The 20,006-nt window shown below is 44.9% G+C and overlaps 1 protein-coding gene across 3 annotated transcripts in view; it reads left to right on the top strand.

The window, feature by feature from the left end:
• Positions 1–20,006, top strand: part of ENDOU (endonuclease, poly(U) specific) — a 468,374-nt gene that overhangs the window by 353,527 nt on the left and 94,841 nt on the right. For all 3 annotated transcript variants that reach the window (XM_069231037.1, XM_069231036.1, XM_069231035.1), the window contains 2 exons: positions 8,132–8,245; positions 13,305–13,411. In XM_069231037.1, the coding sequence (XP_069087138.1) occupies positions 8,132–8,245; positions 13,305–13,411 (221 nt within the window). The remainder of the gene's footprint in view (positions 1–8,131; positions 8,246–13,304; positions 13,412–20,006) is intronic.

Below are 20,006 nucleotides of genomic sequence, written 5' to 3' on the forward strand. Positions count from 1 at the left end.
AAGGCCGCAGGGCTGCAAGGACGTTAACAACGATACGCGGTACCAGTTTGGAAACATGAGCACATCTGACTCGTTGATATGTAGGAAATTTCAAGCCTTCGCTTCCGTGGTGTTTCATGGAGCTCTGTTTGTCATTTCTGTGAACTTCGTAAATCTGCAAACACTGTAAAAAGATAAAAAAAAAAATATGCGGATCAGTACATCGGCCAACATTTGCAAGAAGATGCACATTAAAATCATTTACATTGTGTTCAGTAAAATAAGAGAACCAGTATTTCTAACTATGTTTATGAAAAAACATCATTGTATATTTTACAGCAGTACTTTCAATACCTTTGGTTGAAAAACTTGAAAAGATTTAAAAAACGCGAGAATTTCATTAAGTGCAAAAGCGTGAAATTCTCCCAGTTCCTACGGTAGAATGGTATAACCATTCCAAATACCGCCCTCCTTAGGATGCAACTGCAAGAACATATTGCAAATACTCTAAGGATTATAATTGATGGACATATAGGAAGTGAGTCAAATACCCAAATATCATAGTGCACTATGATGCGTTTTCTATTTTCGTCATCGCAAGAATTACAACGCCCAAGCACGAATTTTAAGTCATTTTACTGTAATGAAATTTGTTGAACCTAGCAAGTTCCTTTTTAAATAAACAAACTAAAACGCCGAGAGCAGCCAGCAGATGGCACTGCAGCTTTAAAACAGAAATGAGAAACTGCTCGGATTGACCAAATAATCTACGGACAAGTGGATTCATTTAGGTACAACTCAGGCCAAGATTCCCACAGGTTTAGCGTCGGTTTAGCATTGCTTTTTTTAACACTAAACCGACACTAAGGGGCATATTTATACTCCGTTTGCGCTGAATTTGCGTCGTTTTTTTCTACGCAAATTCGACACAAAACTAACTCCATATTTATACTTTGGCGTTAGACGCGTCTAGCGCCAAAGTTCATGGAGCTAGCGTCATTTTTTTGCGTGAACACCTTCCTTGCGTTAATGAGATGCAAGGTAGGCGTTCCCGTCTTAAAAAATGACTCCCAGGCATGTGCGGGAGTGGGCGGGGCAAAAAACCCCGCATTTGCGCCTCTTTTTAACGCCTGGGTCAGGGCAGGCGTTAAGGGACCTGTGGGCTCAGAATGAGCCCAGAGGTGCCCTCCCCTGCCCCCAGGGACACCCCCTGCCACCCTTGCCCACCCCAGGAGGACACCCAAGGATGGAGGGACCCATCCCAGGGAAGAAAAGGTAAGTTGTGGTAAGTATTTTTTTATTTTATTTTTTGTGGCATAGGGGGGCCTGATTTGTGCCCCCCTACATGCCACTATGCCCAATGACCATGCCCAGGGGACAGAAGTCACCTGGGCATGGCCATTGGGCAAGGGGGCATGACTCCTGTCTTTGCTAAGACAGGAGTCATGTTAATGGCGTCTGGGCGCCCAAAAAAAATGGCGCAAATCGGGTTAAGACGATTTTTTTGCCTCAGCCTGACTTGCCCCATTTTGGTACGCCCAAAGGCCATTTTTCCCTACGCCGGCGCTGCCTGGTGTACGTCGTTTTTTTTTCACGCACACCTGGCAGCTAATTTTTTTGGCGCAAAACTGCGTTAGCGCAGTTTTGCGTCAAAAAGTATAAATATGGGCCTAAACTTTTTTTGCCATTTACAAACCAACGCAAAGAGGTATTTGCTTTGGTTTGCGTGGCAAAATAACGCAAAGCATTGCAAAAAGCTGCTTTGCGTTACTTTGCGTCAAGGGGGCATTACATGGTCGTACCCATGCAACCACCCATGCGTTTTGATGCTAAACCTGATTCTGAAACATCAGAATAAAGAATTTAGGCCCATATTTATACTTTTTGACGCCAAACTGCGCTAACGCAGTTTTGCGTCAAAAAAATTAGCGCCGGCTAACGCCATTCTGAAGCGCCATGCAGGCGCCATATTTATTGAATGACGTTAGCCGGCGTCGCCGTCTGGTGTGCGTTAAAAAAAACGACGTACACCAGGCAGCGCCGGCGTAGGGGGATATGGGGCTTGGGCGTCAAGAAATGGGGCAAGTCTGGTTGAGGCAATTTTTTCGCCTCAACCCTATTTGCGCCATTTTTTTCTCACTCCCAACCCCCATAGAAATGACTCCTGTCTTAGCAAAGACAGGAGTCATGCCCCCTTACCCAATGGCCATGCCCAGGGGACTTCTGTCCCCTGGGCATGGTCATTGGGCATAGTGGCATGTAGGGGGGCACAAATCAGGCACCCCTATGCCACAAAAAAAAAAAAATAGTACTTACCTGAACTTACCTTAATGTCCCTGGGATGGGTCCCTCCAGCCTTGGGTGTCCTCCTGGGGTGGGCAAGGGTGACAGGGGGGGTCCCTGGGGGCATGGGAGGGCACCTCTGGGCTCCTTCAGAGCCCACAGGTCCCTTAACGCCTGCCTTTTGCAGGCGCTAAAAAACGGCGCAAAAGCGGCCGTACGTCATTTTTTTTGACCCGCCCACTCCCGGGCGTGAATTTTGCCCGGGAGTATAAATCCGACGCACATGCCTCGGAGTCGATTTTTTAGACGGGAACGCCTACCTTGCATATAATTAACGCAAAGTAGGTGTCCACGCTAAAAAATGACGCTAACTCCATGGACTTTGGCGCTAGACGCGTCTAACGCCAAAGTATAAATATGGAGTTAGTTTTGCGTCGAAATTGCGTAAAAAAAAACGACGCAATTCCGGCACAAACGGAGTATAAATATGCCCCTTAGTGCAAAAATTAACACCTTTCAAAAAAGAGGCGCAAAAAGGAGAAATGTTTTTATTTCTCCCTGCTTTTCTGACTTTGCATGTGTGCTGCTGTACAACACACAAAGTAGGAAAAGGATTTGCACTTTGTATAGGCATAGCATTTTGTACAGGAGGGATACCCTTACTGCACAAAACTTATGCTAGATTAATGCACACACCCTAGCACTATGGCGCTGAGGTGTGTGCATGGCGCACGGCAGCTGAAATCAGCGGCAGCACTAGGGAGAGGGGAGAAGAGTGCCATTTCTGTGAGAATATGGTGCTCTACTGCTCTCTCTTTATCATGCAACGCAAGACAGCGACTTTGGGTGCTGCGCTGCATTGCCTGTCACCTACTGCCCCACCTAACAACACCATGTTTGCGCTGTATTTACAATACAGCGCACCATGACGGTCATTAGGACAATTGTGGCTCTTTGATGCTAGTTCAGCAAAACACAGGGAGCCCCATTGATTAAAATGGGTGCATCATATTAACGCAAAAATGATGGAAAAAATGGCGCAGTGAAATGTTGTAAATTTCACTGCATCAGGTTTTTTTGCTTCCCTGCGTCAGAACGCCTCCTTGCATACATTGCAGCACTTTTAAATACGGCGTGAGAGAAAGGCTTCCCTATCTTCCCCTTAATGTAAAAAAAATATATGCTAGGGCGGCGCAGGGAGGTGCTAGGGGCTTTTAAATATGCCCGAAGGTCCATATTTAACAAAAAGTGGGGCATCAGCCATGATGTGCCACTTTTCTTGCGCCTCCCATGGCACCTAACAACGCTATGGTTGCATCGTATTTATAATATGGTGCACCATAGCGGTCAATAGCACAATAGTGTCAACATTTTTTATGCTATTGAGGCACTTTGCTGCACTAGGGTCAAAAATGTGACACTAGTGCAGCAAAGTGTAAGGAGGCCTTAGGTTACTATTGGAGCGGTCATTTTAATGCCTGCTCAGAGCAGGCATTAAAAATGACATAAAAAATGGTGCAGTGAAATCTTTTACTTTTCATTGCACCATTTTTGCAGGCCTCCTGGTGCTGGAACACCCTCCCCTTGCATACATTATGCCCGGCGCAGGTATAATGTGGCGCAAGGGGCTACAAAGTGGCGCACTGCATGCACTGCTCCACTTTTTAAATATAGTGCAGCAAAAAATCCACTTGAGTGCCACCTTAGCATAAAAAAAATGATGGTGTGGCGTTGCTAAGGTGGCGTTAGGGGCTCTTTAATATGCCCCAAAGTGTCTTAAGCGTAATCATGTACTTAGTTATGTAGGGTATGCCTTATGAGCAAGTGCCAAAACGTTGGGGAGCAATGCCTTCCTTCTGTTGGTCCAATATTATTACTTAGCCTTTCAGTCAGTTTAATTGTGGTGCGTTCTCAAACACTTGCTAATTCAGGAATCATAAATATAAATGATGCAAAATATATTGCATACAATGATTACCTTACCACTACTTAAATTTCGTTATACCAAACCTGCTGGAATTTAGGTCCAGTATTTATTGAGACTTGCGAAATTTAGTGCGATAACCCCAGAAAGCAGCATGACAACCCCCAAAAAATTAGAATAGGCAGTAATTATCACATTTGCTAAATTCTGAACACCTGGGTATCATATTTTATCGGGGTGAGAATTATTGCATCATGCCACTTGTAATCATACCCTTATTAGCATTCTCTCTATTGCAGTAGTAAAAAGGAACCCATAGTGAAAACAAAGGGCATATCTAAGTGGCACATCAAAAATGATGCACCATCTTTCTTGCACCCCTCTACTGGCACCTAACAACACCATGGTAGTGGCATACTTATGACATGGAACACCACAGCGGTCATTAGGCCTATAGCATCAGAACTTTTGACGCTATTTTGGCGCTTTGCTGCACTAGCATCAACAATTCTAACACTAGTGCAGCAAAGTGCACGGAGGCCCAGAGGTTATTATTAGTGTGATATTTTACCACCTGCTTTGAGCAGACGTTAAAAATGATGCCAAGAATGGCACAGTGAAATGTCGTAAATTTCACTGATCCAAGCTCTGATGCTATCTAGGCTGGACTCTGGGGACTCACTACAGGCAGGAATTAGGAATTACAAAATTGTACATGGCCCCTCCATAAGCGTCAGAAAATGCAGCAACTATACTAGCCAGTGGCTCAACAAAGTCTGCTCATACCACTCAATTCCTAAGGAAACTAAATACACTCTAGTTTCCAGTGAGCAAAAAGTATCTACAAGCTGGTCTGCACCACTTCCAAGGCATTCCACTCTGGACCCCCTTGCTACATCCCTGTAACTGGCCTTTGCACTCCCTCCTCCTTGAAACCCCAGTGTTCAAAAATACCAAGACACTAAAGTATACCTTCCATGCTGATGCCCACATGGTTTGGAACTCCATCACCTTGAACACTATTGTTTTATGATACTTTGTAAAAAAATAACTGTTGGTGGTTTCGATGCCTCCCCTCATGCTAATATTCCGTCATGCATGCCCATTCCTTTAATCGCTGAGTAGGATTTTTAAAATTATGAACAATATAATTTTATACTATTTTAAAGAGCTCAAGGCATGCTTCTGCTTTTCCCTTTGTAGATATCTTATGTACAATTTCCACTCATGTGATGTGTAATTCGTTTTGGTGAGTTCAGGTGTTAAGATACCAAGGGCGTCAATTACAAGCCCTTTGCGCCACAGCTGCATCATTTTTTTACGCAATGGTTGCGCTAGCAGTGTACTGCACTGCTCCTGATTCACAAACTGTTTGTAAAGCCCTGTGTCAGATTATACATGCGCCAAGTATAATGTACGCAGCATAGGCCTTTCCCAGGCAAAAAGCCACGCAGAACTGATGCAGTGAAATTTACAACTTTTCACTACGTTAATTTGTGTCTTCCCTGCGTCAGAATTTTACCGCCTGTTCAGAGCAGGAGTAAAATTGATGCAGGGCTTTTTCCAATGGGACCCTCCTTGCATTGCTGGAGATGTGTCATTTTTACAGTGCTACTCCAGCAATGTGTGAGTTTAGTGGCAACAGATGTGTCAGAATTTCTGACACATCTGTGAAAATGTGCACCATGGAGCTCTGTATTGCAAATCGGCATATCCATGGCGTTGTTAGAGGATCTTAGGGAAGCGCAAGAAATCTGATGCATCGATTGCAGATGCGTCAGATTCTTGTAAATTAAGTCCTCTGTTCCCTTAATTTAAGTTTTATGGTGTTGAAGTAGTCTCTTCTATGAACTGAACTGATGTCTTGCTCTATGGGTGTTGGAGGAAGGGCTAGGCCCAACCAGATGACAATATACCCATCTTTGCCACCAGCAGAGCACTGCCAAACCCCATCATGGGTTTGAAGAATGGTGGTGGTCATGCAAACTCAGAGGCAGTACTTGTCTCCTATCTCCCACTTACTGAGCATTACCGTAGATCTGAGAAGAGACAAAAACTTCTTTGCACTGTTCCTTTCCCATTCCTGGCCATCGCTTGGATGCACACCAGACTTCATCTCATGCTTAGGCTCCAATTATCAATGCATTGATAAATGCGATCACTACAACAAAGGAGTTTGCACAGGGATTGGAATTTCAAATTGTGTGACAAATATTAGGCACTTGCTTCATCTCAAAAGATTTAGGCAGGTCACATTTGTAGAAATGTGTGGGGGGAATGTATGATAAAAGGCAAAACATGCTTATTTTGGTGCAATAAAGCGTCAATCCAAATATTATGCCTAATTTTACTCCCACCCAAATTTTGAATATGAGTTATTTATTTACCTCATCCAGAGAATCTCTCAACCCTTGGGTATCGGAATTTAATTAGTACAATAAATAACAAGATAGGTGCGTACAAAAGTTTGTACTTTTCTCACAAAGTTTTGCAAGCCTCCATGAAAGGTTTGTGAAATTATGCTTTCAGAGCAAGACATGCTTTGCTTTAATATGAGAACACATCTCTAGTAAAAACATCTTCCAAGCTGCTGGCAGGAGACTGGTTAAAGTTTGTCATAAGACTCTCGTCATGGGGATGAGACTGCCGGTTTCGGGTGGTAGCACCACTGAGTGTGAGGGACTGTGTCTTGTCCCACACTTTCTGACAGCTGTTGGCCTAACCCTTTTGGCAAGCTAGTAGGACCTCACCAAAACCCAGAAGTAATGGTGATTTGTGGCAGACTGACACATGACACTCTATGACTTCTCAGGGAAGATGTGGTGGAACAGATCTTACGACTTTCTCTCAGTTACTCTACGTAATGAAGCATGAATTGATTATTAGGAAAATAAAACACAACGCTATTATGATTGTGACAAAAAATTAGAAACAGATAAAAAGTCCCAACATTCTGTCACACGGGTAAATCCAAAATCCTTATACTACTAAAAATCAACATGAGAGCAATAGCAGTGTTTACCCTAATCTGCCCATATGTAGGGCCCGAATTAAGAGAAAATTATGGTGCTGGTTGCTGAGCCAAATTTGCAGTGTCGCACACCATCATTTTCAAAACGTAGGGATGCACCATATTCACAAGAATATGGTGCACCCCAATGATTCCCCCTGCGCCAGCTCTAAATTTGCTGCAGTGTGTCAACGCAGCAACCTTTGCACCATAGTGCTAGGATGGCTGCGTTGAGGGGTAGATTGTTTTTGTGCAGGAAGGAACACTTTCCTGCACAAAAACAATCTTTAATGGTTATATGTGTGCTTCACAATGCAGTGCACATAGAAAAAGCAAAAAATTAGGAGGACTAAAAATATTCCTCCTTGTTGTGTCTTGCTAATGCCACCCATGGAGTGGCGTTAGATTATTGGCGCTGCCTCGGGTTTAAAAAAACTCGTACATCTGAGGCAGCGTCAAAATGCAATGGGTGTTGCTGTGGCACACCCACAGTAATACTGATTGAACGCCCCTTCCACGCAAAGGGCTGCATGTGAAGGGGCCTTATTTACAAGGTGGCGTTAAGCACCAAAAGTGGCTAAATGGCGCCTTGTAAATACGGCCCAGAGCATTGCGCCACCAGAGCATCACAAAAGAGACACTCTGGTGGCGCTAGGGTCTCTTAAATATGCCTTCAAGTCACTAAACTTATCCCACTACCCTTCAAGCACATTACACTTTCACACACTCAGGAAGACGCAAATGTCCATTGACCATTTTTTAAATGGTTTCTTAATTTCAATGCATTATACTTGTAGGTAATCATGCTAAGCCTTCAGCTGCATCTTCACTAGGTCTTCAAATTAATTGATTGGGTCGGTTGATGTTAAATAATATTATCAGTGCTAATGTTAAATAATATTATCAGTGCTAATGTTAACTTGCTTCTCTTCCAGAACTCTACGCCTCACAAGAGGAGTTTGTCACAGACTTAAAGAACATGTGGTTCGGCCTGTACTCCAGAGGGAAGGGAGAGATGGATTCAAGTGGATTTGAGCATGTCTTTGTTGGTAGGTTCCACAATAAAATTATTTCAGCTTAGTGTAATGTCAAATTGCTAAAACTCTTTTACACATGCAAAGGAAGTCAATACAATCTGGCCTGAAGGTCCATTGAGTTCACCATGATCATGGCCGGAAGGACTACATCAATACTTAGTTTGACAGCCTTCCCAAACCTGACGTTTGACGGTGCAGGCCTTACCAAAAGAAGCAACCATGAGGGAGGTCAGGGCAACGTATTTAAATACAAAAAAAACAAAAACTCTTCTTGTACCAGAATACCGGACTGCAAATAAATCTAAATAAAAGGCCACCCCTTACTCACTTCACTAGAGTGGAAGCTTTGAAACAAGAGAGAGCTGGTTTGCTTGAGTATGACCTACCTCTCCACCCTTCAGATCGTGCATTGAGGCTCTTTCTGCATACACTTTCGGGAAAACTCATGCCCCACTAGCATTAGTGAGCTTAAGTGAAGGTGTTTGCCCAGCAGTATCTTTGATTGATCTCAAAAGGTTTTCCACTGACAGTCATGTTGTCCCCCAGTGAAATCGGAAGATCTTAAACCGGTCCTTCTCAGTCAGTGACACCTATGTCAAGCAATGTACGACTGCTCTGGAAATCTGCTGAGAATATAAGTGGCTCACTTACTGTTTGACTTCTAGCCCGAGAGCCTGCTGGAATTACATAACAGAGGCCCTCTCCAGTCTGGACCAACTGCTATATCTGGAGGGCATCCTCGACCTGGCTGATGCACTTTCACCACTGGTGAATGTCAAATGGGCCCGATGTGTTTTCTTTACCTTGCCCAGTATTTTATATTACTTCTCAGCTGTTGGACCTGGCTCTTTTTGAAGGGTCATCCCCAAACTATTTGTCTCCTTCCTACTATTTTTTCTGATCAGTTTTTGTTAGCTTTAGGACTCTGGGCACTTTACCACTGCTAACCAGTGCTGAAGTGCATATGCTCCATGTCTAAATTATATTGGTGATTGGTTTATCTTTTATTGGCATATTTGATTTACTGTAAATCCCTAGTAAAGTGCACCCGAGGTGACCAGGGACAGTAAATCAAATGCTACTAGTGGGCCTACATCACTGATTGTGCCACCCACATGAGTAGCCCTGTAAACATGTCTCCGACCTGCCACTGCAGTGTCTATGTGTGCAGTCTTGCACTGCCATTTGGGCATGGTAAGTGTACCCACTTGCCAGGCCTAAACCTTCCCTTTTACTACATGTAAATCACCCCTAAGTGTGGCCCTAGGTAGCCCCATTGGCAGGGTACAGTGTATTTAAAAAGTAGGACATGTACTGGTGTGTTTTGCATGTCCTGATAGTGAAATACTGCCAAATTAGTTTTTCACTATTGCAAGGCCTATCACTCCCATAGGTTAACAGGGGGGCTGCCTTTAAATACATTTTAAGTGCAGTTTCCTATTGGGAGCAGATGGAGATGTGGAGTTTGGGGTCTCTGAACTCACATTTCAAAAATTCATCTTTTGGTAGAGTTGTTTTTTAGATTGTCTATTTGAAAATCACACTTTTTGAAAGTGGTCATTTTATCGCTTAACCATTCTGTGCTTCAACCTGCCTGAGGAATCAAAGTCTGGGTCAGACTGACAGTTAAGCTGTTTGTGATTTTCCTCTAACACAAATGGAGCTGAGGAGTGTCCTGCATATCGTGATCAGTCTCCTGGGCTAGAGTGGGTAGGGAGGAGCTGACACCTGCACCTGAAAGAGCTGTGCCTGTCCTCTCACAATGCAGTCTCCAACCCCCTGGAGTGTGTCTGAGGCCAGGCCTGAGCAAGGCAGGATTTTGTGAACAACAAAGACTTTCTTTTGAGGTTTGCCTACTTCAAAGGCAGAAATTAGTATACGTAGTGGACCCAAATCCCCAGACTTTTAGAACACTTCTGGATCAAGAGGGACCTCTGCCAAGGAGAAGAGCTGAAATGCTGGAGGAGGAGTATTGCCCCTTTGCTGTGTGTGCTTTGCAGGGTTGGCCTGCAGTTGCTGCTTCTGCCTTAAAGAGGAAAAAGACTGAACTTTACTGTGTATCCTGCTTGTGAAGTTTCTCCAAGGGCTTGGACTGAGCTTGCCTCCTTTTATGAAGTCTCAGGGACATCAAAGACTTCATCTGCCAGCACCTTGGCTCTCTTGCTGAGACCCCCTGACTTGCCAAGTGGTGCCACTCCAGTCCCTGGGTCCCTGGAAGGAGAAGCTGGCAGATCCAGAGTGAAAATCCACTCATCGGAGCCGAGCGGCAGAAAAATCGACGCAGCGCCTGCACCACAGCTGAAAAGTGATGGTGAAATCAATGCATCTCCAGCTCAGTGCGAATTTATCGCTGCTGTGCGTCCGGATTTTTCATACATCATCTCTGGACGTCAAAACCACTGCACGGACCCGCGGCTTCTGGTCCAGAAACCGAAGCATCGTTCAACCGGTCAGAGAAAGATTCAACGCACGGCCTCACTTGTGAGTAAGGAATCAGTCGCTTGCTTTTACAAAGCACGCTCACCCGTGTGGCATTATTTTTCATGCATACCAGGTACTTTGTGCTAAAACAATGCATCCATTGATTTCTAGGGATTAAGATTCTTTTTACTTTAAGAAAACTTTGCTTGGGTTTGGTGGATTTTTGTCATTTTGGTCTTGTTTGATTTAGATAAATATTGGCTATTCTTCTAAACAGATGTGGAGCCCTTTTATGTGTTTTCACTGTGTTACTGCGTGTGTTGGTACGAATAGTTTACACTTTGCATCTGAGATAAGCCTGACTGCTTGTTCCAAGTTACCAAGGGGGTGAGCAGGGGTTACCTGAGCTATGTATCTCCCTTACCCTGATTAGAGTGAGGTCCCTACTTGGACTGGGTGTAAATTGACTGCCAACTAGGGACCCCATTTCTAACATTAGCAGCAAGCCCTCAAAATCAGGATTTTTGCAGAAAAATATCCTTGAAGTGCAAGTACTTTTTTCCCTACCTCTCTGGGACATTTTTGCATTTTCCTTACTGAGACTGGCAAGCCTCCAATGGAAGTCCCAGAAAAAGACAGCTGTGATAGTTTCACCCCACTTAGGCCTTATTTTATTGTTATTTTTTTATGCTCCGGTGGCGCACTGTGCCCGCCCATATGAATAAGGCCACAAAAAGCTACCCTGCATGGTTTTCTATGGCCTTAAAAATATGGTCCTCTTTCACACATAGCTCTCTATGAAAGGGCCGGTCCATGGATGTTGCTGTGGGTGTTCCCACGCAACACCCATGGAACCTGTGGCACTCTGCAGCACACATAGAAAGAGGAAAACACCATTGATGATTGTTTATGTGCAGGAAGGGACAACTTCAACGCAGGCACCCTTGCACCATGGCTCAAGGGTACCTGCATTGGAGCTAGGCAGCAGTTTGTGCGCCAGTGCAGAGGAAAGTACAGGAATGTGTCATATTTCAGTAAATTTGACGCATCCCTGCACTTTCAAAATGATGCAGTGAGGTGCAGCAAGCTTTCTTGCAGCACCAAGCTGCATCATTTCCTTGTAAATGAGACCCTTAGTGTCAGGCTACCACCACTGTGGCTGGGGCACCTTTCCGTGGAATGCCTTAAGATCAAGTGTTTCTGAATTTCATAGCCAGCTGAGGTACGTTCTTTGGAAACCCCAATGTTCCCTCACCTCTAAATTAATTTAGGGAACTGCTTGCTTTATTTGGTGCTTCCACCTGCCAAGGTCTAATTGAGGCCCTAAGTTGTTTAGGCACTATCTGCCTTCATCCCTGGACTCTCGCAGAATCTTCTGTCTCACTGCACTGTAACCTTAGAACCCATGGTCAATCAGATATTTGGAGCCGTTAACTCATTGCCTAGATATAAGGAATACTGAAGAACTACACCAAGGCAGTGCAATCAATAGGCCGAAGACGTAGGAAGAATCTTGAGAATGGAGACAGCAAGAGCATTAGGCTGTATTTGGTAGATTCCACTGGAAAGCCTTTATATAAAATATCCTGCTGTTTGTATGGGATTTATTGAATGATGGATAAAGAGCCTATGGTGGACAAGGTTAAAGAGCATGTCTATAGATTCTAAAGAAGGGAGTTTACCATTAGCCACTTAGATATTCATTACGCTTATAGTAAATGGCCTTAGAACAAGTCCCGTTAATAATGTCAACTTTACTGCCACCACTTGAACAGTGAAATTTGAGAGGACCGAAGGGACGACTGAACAGAAGAGCATAAGACACAAAGATCTGTGCAGAAGTTGCCCCTAATTGGTCCTTAAGAGAGTGGTTGACATCTTTTGGAATGGCGGCAAAAGGCACATTATTGATATTCCACAGAGGTGGTCATTCCAACCCTGGCGGTCCATGACCGCCAGGTTGGAGGACCGCGGGAGCACCGCCGACAGGCCGGCGGTGCTCCAATGGGCATTCCGACCGCGGCGGTAAAGCCGCGGTCAGACCGGCAACACTGGCGGTCACCCGCCAGTGTACCGCCGCCCATTGGAATCCTCCAAGGCGGCGCAGCTAGCTGCGCCGCCGAGGTGATTCCGACCCCCCCTACCGCCATCCAGTTCCCGGCGGTCCGCCCGCCGGGAACCGGATGGCGGTAGGGGGGGTCGCGGGGCCCCTGGGGGCCCCTGCAGTGCCCATGCCACTGGCATGGGAACTGCAGGGGCCCCCGTAAGAGGGCCCCTAAATGTATTTCACTGTCTGCTGCGCAGACAGTGAAATACGCGACGGGTGCAACTGCACCCGTCGCACAGCTTTCACTCCGCCGGCTCGATTCCGAGCCGGCTTCATCGTGGAAGCCTCTTTCCCGCTGGGCTGGCGGGCGGCCTGAAGGCGGCCGCCCGCCAGCCCAGCGGGAATGTCAGAATTACCGCCGCGGTCTTTCGACCGCAGAACGGTAACCTGACGGCGGGACTTTGGCGGGCAGCCTCCGCCGCCTGCCAAGGTCAGAATGAGGGCCAGAGTCTCTTGGACTTTAAAAATTGTGTACATGTGCTATCCATAAAACATACAAAGAATGGCCAGCTAATATGAATTTTGTTTTGTTTTTTCATTCAGGTGAAGTAAAAAAAGGCATAGTCAGTGGATTCCACAACTGGATCCGATTCTACCTGCTGGAGAAGCAAGGGCTGGTGGATTATTACTGCCACGTCTACGATGGGCCGGTGAGTTCAAAAACTATATTCAAATAAGAGGCAGCAGAAGGTGATGGTATTATAGGGGGTGGGATAAGAGTGCATCATTGATTTAACTTATAAAAGTGTAAGAGGGAGAAACAATTCCTATGTCTGAGACTTTCCATCAGAGGAGAGCCAAGACAGAATTAATGGACGCATACAGAATCAAGCTCCGAGGGTACTAGGTGCCGCAAAGTAATCCTCTTGCCATTACAGTAAGAATTATTGGAGATGAGGCCATGTACAACTGAGTAAAATACATTCGTGGCTTTACTGGGCCCAGATGAAGTACTGCTGAAAATACCAGTGGATAATACGGCCTAATTAAGTAACAAAAACGGTTTTACTTTCCCACCTGCAACAAACTTTGAAAGTGTACACCGGCACAGTGCATTCGTTATTTCTTGTTACATGTGGCTTATCATGTACTGAACCACTTCGTGGAGAGAACCGTAATCAGTGAGTATACCATGAATCCACTGTGGGGGCTAAAAAATGGCACAAAGAAATCTAACAGATTTCTTTGCGTAATTTTTTTCCGCACTTTTAACGCCTGCTTAGAGCAGGCATTAAAAGGAGGCACTCCATTGATTACAATGGCCTCAATGAGCGTTGCAGGATTAGCGTCAGCATTTTTGACATTAATCCTGCAAAGCTCCAGACTAGCATAAAAAATTCTGACACTAGTTCCCTAACTACAGCCATGGTGCACCACATTTTAAATATGGTGCACACATGGTGGCATTAGGGAGGTGCTAAGGGGCGCAAGAAAAGTGGTGCTCCACTTTGTGCAGCACCACTTTTCTTAAATATGCCCCATAATGAATAAGAGCATTGCGGGTGTTTATCTTCCAGACCTGCAAGCTAATTAATAAGAAAATAAACAATGCACATGTTTTGTTTATAAGGGTCTGGATAACTTTTTCTTTTCACATTCTGCTTGTGGGAAAGAGCAATAGTATTTTTATAGTGAATAACAACACCTAACCATAAATATCAAAAATATCTCTCCGCAGTGCGAAATCAAGTTTATTCTGCAAACATTTGTAGAAGTAATGCAGAATGATGCAAATTTTGCAAAATGTATTTGCCGGTATTTCATATGAAAATACCTCACATTGAAAATTCATTAGGAACACCGACAGAGGACTGGTTCGAGGAGAAATGTCTGCGCTCCGATGCTACAGTTGCAGCAAGACATTTTCTCCTTCAATCAGCCTCCGATGTCTTAATAGTATGTACAATGTTCCACTTGTAAAATCTCTGGAATTATTTTATAACGCAAAAATTCACACATTTAGCAAGATTTTACAAGCAAGGAAATTTTAACTGTCTTAACTTTCTCATAACTACATTCTTAGACAGCATTTCCTTAGCCCCATTGCAGTTTGATCATGAAGTTGCTAGTCTTCTGCTTTATTCCACATTTCGGAAACCAAGTCAGTCTTCCACTCTTTAAAAAAAAACCACTCCCCTTTAAAGAGGGGCTGATTTACCCTTATCCTTAGAGGAAGAGAAAAGTAAGCAAAACAATGAATTTCATAGTCCGTACCCAGGCCTGAACAAATGACACTGTCCTGTTAGCTTTCTAATGATCATATGTCAAGACCTGCTTAAAAAGCATGGAAATATGTAGCTAGTCTCAAAATCAGTAGGTCAGAAACACTCAGAACCAGCTTTTATTTAAGTTCTTTTTTTTTTAGGGCTCAGACTTATTCCTCAAGGATGTTCGACGGTTTTTCTAAGACTGTTGAAGAACTTAACATTGCTTAATTCCAACTGGTTGCATATGTAGGCACAAAACATTTACATTATTGGATATTAAATTGAAATTGGCATTTCAAGGTGTAAATCTAACATTTTCAAGATAAAGTCACAACATAAGGTCATAATTGATATGCGAGATAATCAAGGTCAAAAGTCCATGTTGATAATTTTAGTTTTGAATGCTGGAATTATGCAGCAATTGAGCAATACATTATGCAGCAAAGTTGATTCACAAGTGTCAATGAAAGGCAAATTCTGCCTCATTAAAGACAGTTGAGCATTTAAATTCAAGATTCACTTCAGCCACACCTCCGCTCTACACTGGACCGACCACAGCTGTGTACATTTCACATTCCGACGCGAGACCCGCCACCTCCGCACTCAACCCATCCCTCGTCGACAGTGGAACAAAATCCCCGAAGAGCAACTCTTCTCCGCACTCGCCGCCAACCAACCCGTCCTCACCACCGACCCCAACGACGCAGCCCTCAGCCTCACGAACTGGATCTCCAACTGCGCAGACAACCTTGCTCCCCTCAAACGCACGCATCGACAGGCCAACACCAAAAAACCTCTCTGGTTCTCTGACACCCTCAAAGAATCGAAGAAAACTTGTCGCGCCCTCGAGAAGGCCTGGCGCAAGGACCACACCGCTGACAACATGACCGCCCTCAAGAACGCTACCCGCGAACACCACCACCTGATCCGCGCTGCCAAAAGGAACTTTTTTACCGACAGACTGGACAAAAACAGCCACAACAGCAGAGAACTTTTTAGCATCGTCAAGGAGTTCTCCAACCCCAACGCCAACGACAACGCCGTCACGCCCTCACAAGATCTGTGCAACTCCCTCGCCACCTTCTTCCATCGCATGATCAGCGACCTCCACGACAGCTTCGGACACCAGACCCAACCAAGCATCACCAAACCCACACCTCCGACCATCACCCTCAACGACTGGACCCACATCAACACCGAAGAAACCAAAACCACCATGAACTCGATCCACTCCGGCGCTCCATCGGACCCCTGCCCTCACTTCATCTTCAATAAAGCCGACAACATCATCGCCCGCACATCCAGGCCGTCATCAACTCCTCTTTTTCTTCTGCTACCTTCCCCGAATGCTGGAAACACGCCGAAGTCAACGCACTACTAAAGAAACCTACGGCTGACCCGAGCGACCTGAAAAACTTCTGCCCCATCTCGCTCCTCCCCTTCCCCGCCAAGGTAATAGAGAAGGCCGTCGACAAACAGCTGACCACCTTCCTGGAAGACAACAACCTGCTCGACCCTTCACAAACCGGATTCCGAACCAACCACAGCACTGAAACCGCCCTCATCTCAGTCACAGACGACATCAGAACCCTGATGGACAACGGTGAAACAGTCGCCCTCATCCTCCTCGACCTCTCGGCTGCCTTTGACACCGCCTGTCACCGCACCCTAATCACCCACCTCCGCTCCACCGGGATCCAAGGCCAGGCCCTGGACTGGATCACCTCCTTCCTCTCAAACCAATCCCAAAGAGTCTACCTCCCTCTGTTTCGCTCAGACCCCACCGAGATCATCTGTGGCGTACCTCAAGGCTCATCACTCAGCCCGACACTCTTTAATGTCTACATGAGCCCCCTCGCCGACATCGTACGCAAGCACGACATCATCATCACCTCCTACGCCGACGACACCCAACCTATACTCTCCCTCACCAAGGACCCCACCAGCCCCAAGACCAACCTACAAGAGGGCATGAAGGACGTCGCAGATTGGATGAGGCTCAGCCGCCTAAAGCTGAACTCTGACAAAACGGAAGTCCTCATCCTCGGCAACACCCCGTCCGCTTGGGACGACTCCTGGTGGCCCACGGCCCTCGGCACCGCACCAACCCCCGCAGACCACGCCCGCAACCTCGGCTTCATCTAGGACCCTCTTCTCACCATGACCAAGCAAGTCAACGCCGTGTCCTCCGCCTGCTTCCTCACCCTCCGCATGCTCCGCAAGATCTTCCGCTGGATCCCCGCCGACACTAGAAAAACCGTGACCCACGCCCTCGTCACGAGCCGCCTGGACTACGGCAACACCCTCTATGCTGGGACCACCGCCAAGCTCCAAAAACGCCTGCAACGTATTCAAAACGCCTCGGCCCGCCTCATCCTCGACGTACCCCGCAACAGCCACATCTCCGCACACCTGAGACACTTGCATTGGCTCCCAGTCAGCAAAAGGATCACCTTCCGACTTCTCACCCACGCACACAAAGCCCTCCACAACAAGGGACCGGATTACCTCAACCGTCGCCTCAGCTTCTATGCCCCCACCCGCCTCCTCCGTTCCTCTGGCCTCGCGCTCTCTGCCGTCCCTCGCATCCGCCGCTCCACGGCGGGTGGGAGGTCCTTCTCCTTCCTGGCAGCCAAGACCTGGAACTCCCTCCCCACCAGCCTCAGGACCACCTAGGACCACTCGGCATTCCGGAGACTCCTAAAAACCTGGCTTTTCGAGCAGCAGTAACCCCCCCCCTTTTCCCCTAGTGCCTTGAGACCCGCACGGGTGAGTAGCGCGCTTTATAAATATTAATGATTTGATTTGATTTGAAATACTGTAAGAAGCAAATCAGAAAGCGGCCAGTTAACCTTTAGTAAGGGGCTGCCACTGTACAGCAGCAAGTGTGGAACTTATCAGTAACGTTTGGAGATGGAAGATGAGAAGATGGTACCAAAAAAATCTAAAACTATGATAATCCCAGTAAGGAGGGACTAAGCTGACTAAGGGACTGATTTAGATATTGTCGGATAAGCTACTCCATCATAACGGTGATGGATATCCCATCCACCAAAACCGTTGTGACGGAGTAACCCATCTGTCAATGTCTAAATCAGGCCCTGAGACTGTCAACAAGACTGATCCGGATCATTACACTATTCCTAAATTCATAGGTCCAATGAGTCTTTTCTTTCTCAGTTCCAAGAGGTGAGGAGACATGCATCATTATCATTCAATTTCAATTACAATGCAGCCCTGTGGTCGTACATTCAATCTTAGACACAAACTTACGTTTCAAAGGGCTTTATCACAGACGCAAAGTCAGACTTACATAAATAAGTCTCAAAACCATAGTGTAGATGTACAAAATCACCAAAGGAGAATTAAAGCTTTGTACAACATTAAATTTAACACGTGCAGAATCAATATTTCAATAGCAATAATGCCGAAAATAAGATAAAGCATCTGATGCATTAAATCCAATTTCATATTTTCCTGCCTAACCATTTGAATCTAAACTCTTAACTATTCTAACTACTAAAGGGGTTTCAGTGAAAAAAATATCAGTACAACAGAACTTCTGTAGAGGGTTCTGTCAAGAGAGATGTGCGTAACGTAAAGCCACATAGAAAATAAATGTGAGGTCTGTATCACTTCAGACAGGTGACAAAGAAATCTGCTCCAAAACTAGCTAAACCAGCACTTAATTCTTGAATCTTCCAGGGGCTGACATCAGAGCCAAAACTTTCCATTGAAAAACAAAGTTACAAATCACACATTTTAATTTATCTCCTCCTCCTTTCAAGTCTCTGGCACTCTAACACTCAGGAATATCAGAAGAGTTCCAGCTTCCAACTTTGGATACTCCTTCTGTCCTTGATAACACGCCTTTTCAGGCTCTCATTCTCTTCTTCATACAATAGGTTCCTTTTTCAACCCCAAGACCTGTACTGTGACACTTGCAGTCTAAGAAAAATATGTGAAAGTAAGTTTCATATTGAAGGTTAGAACACACACAAAGAACTCTGGCCCTCACTCTAGCCAAGTAAAAAGAGACATAAATACACTTTTAGTCAAATTATTTTCCACATGTTTCTCATGATGAATATAAAATGATTTTAGAAATAACATTTCTAATATATAGTAACATAATATACTTGCAAAACGATGAATAAATGTGGTTTACATGGAAAGTTATATTCATACGTGCACTTCGAAAGCCATTACACACGTTTACATAGAAAATAATTACTCCTTCACTCCACGTTTTAAGACATAATGGCACAGCCACTTTATGCTGTCTCAACTCATAAATTCAAACATGGTATGTGCTTTATATACTGTCATTGTTCTGTGAATGTTAAAATGACTTAGATGTTTATTGACACGGATGTTTGAAAGTCGAAAAAGACTGATCTTGTAATTTCTCAATCGGTGTATTGTTCCAGATGAATTTAGGAGCAAATCCTGAATGGGGTCAGGATAATGCAGAGGTCTTGTTGGAATGTTTGCTTTACAGGTGGATCTTGTGTGTGCTTCTAAGACGTCTCAATCATCCTGAAACTGTACATTTTGTTTTCAGATATTAAGATGTATTGTGTTTCCAAAACTTACAGGTTATACATGTTTATGTGAACAGGCAAGGTAAAGGAAGCCATTTTAACTTGATTAGTATAGGCATAATGTGATCAAATTTCCTTGCACTCGTGTTTGTTATGGTAACTGCATTACAGTTCACTTTTAAAGGGGGTTGTCTATCTGACTATCAGTAATGCCACTTTATACCGTAGAAAATAATTAGTACTTTGACATAATCTATAACAATGTTCCATAACCAATATACAATATATTTGGGAGTCGGAGATAAAGAATATTTGGGAGAGCAGAGTGAAGGTTAAAATCCTGCATTACCTTCATTCTACTCACCTGTGCCCTGAAGAGATACTTGAATTAAATTAGTAATATCCAGAGCTGGACCTATCATTAACAGATCCTTTTAGAATATTTAGCTCATATCAGACGTCAAGAGCATCAATTTGAGTGCACTGCTTCGAGA

The sequence above is a fragment of the Pleurodeles waltl genome, chromosome 4_2, assembly GCF_031143425.1.
Source record: "Pleurodeles waltl isolate 20211129_DDA chromosome 4_2, aPleWal1.hap1.20221129, whole genome shotgun sequence".
NCBI lineage: Eukaryota > Metazoa > Chordata > Amphibia > Caudata > Salamandridae > Pleurodeles > Pleurodeles waltl.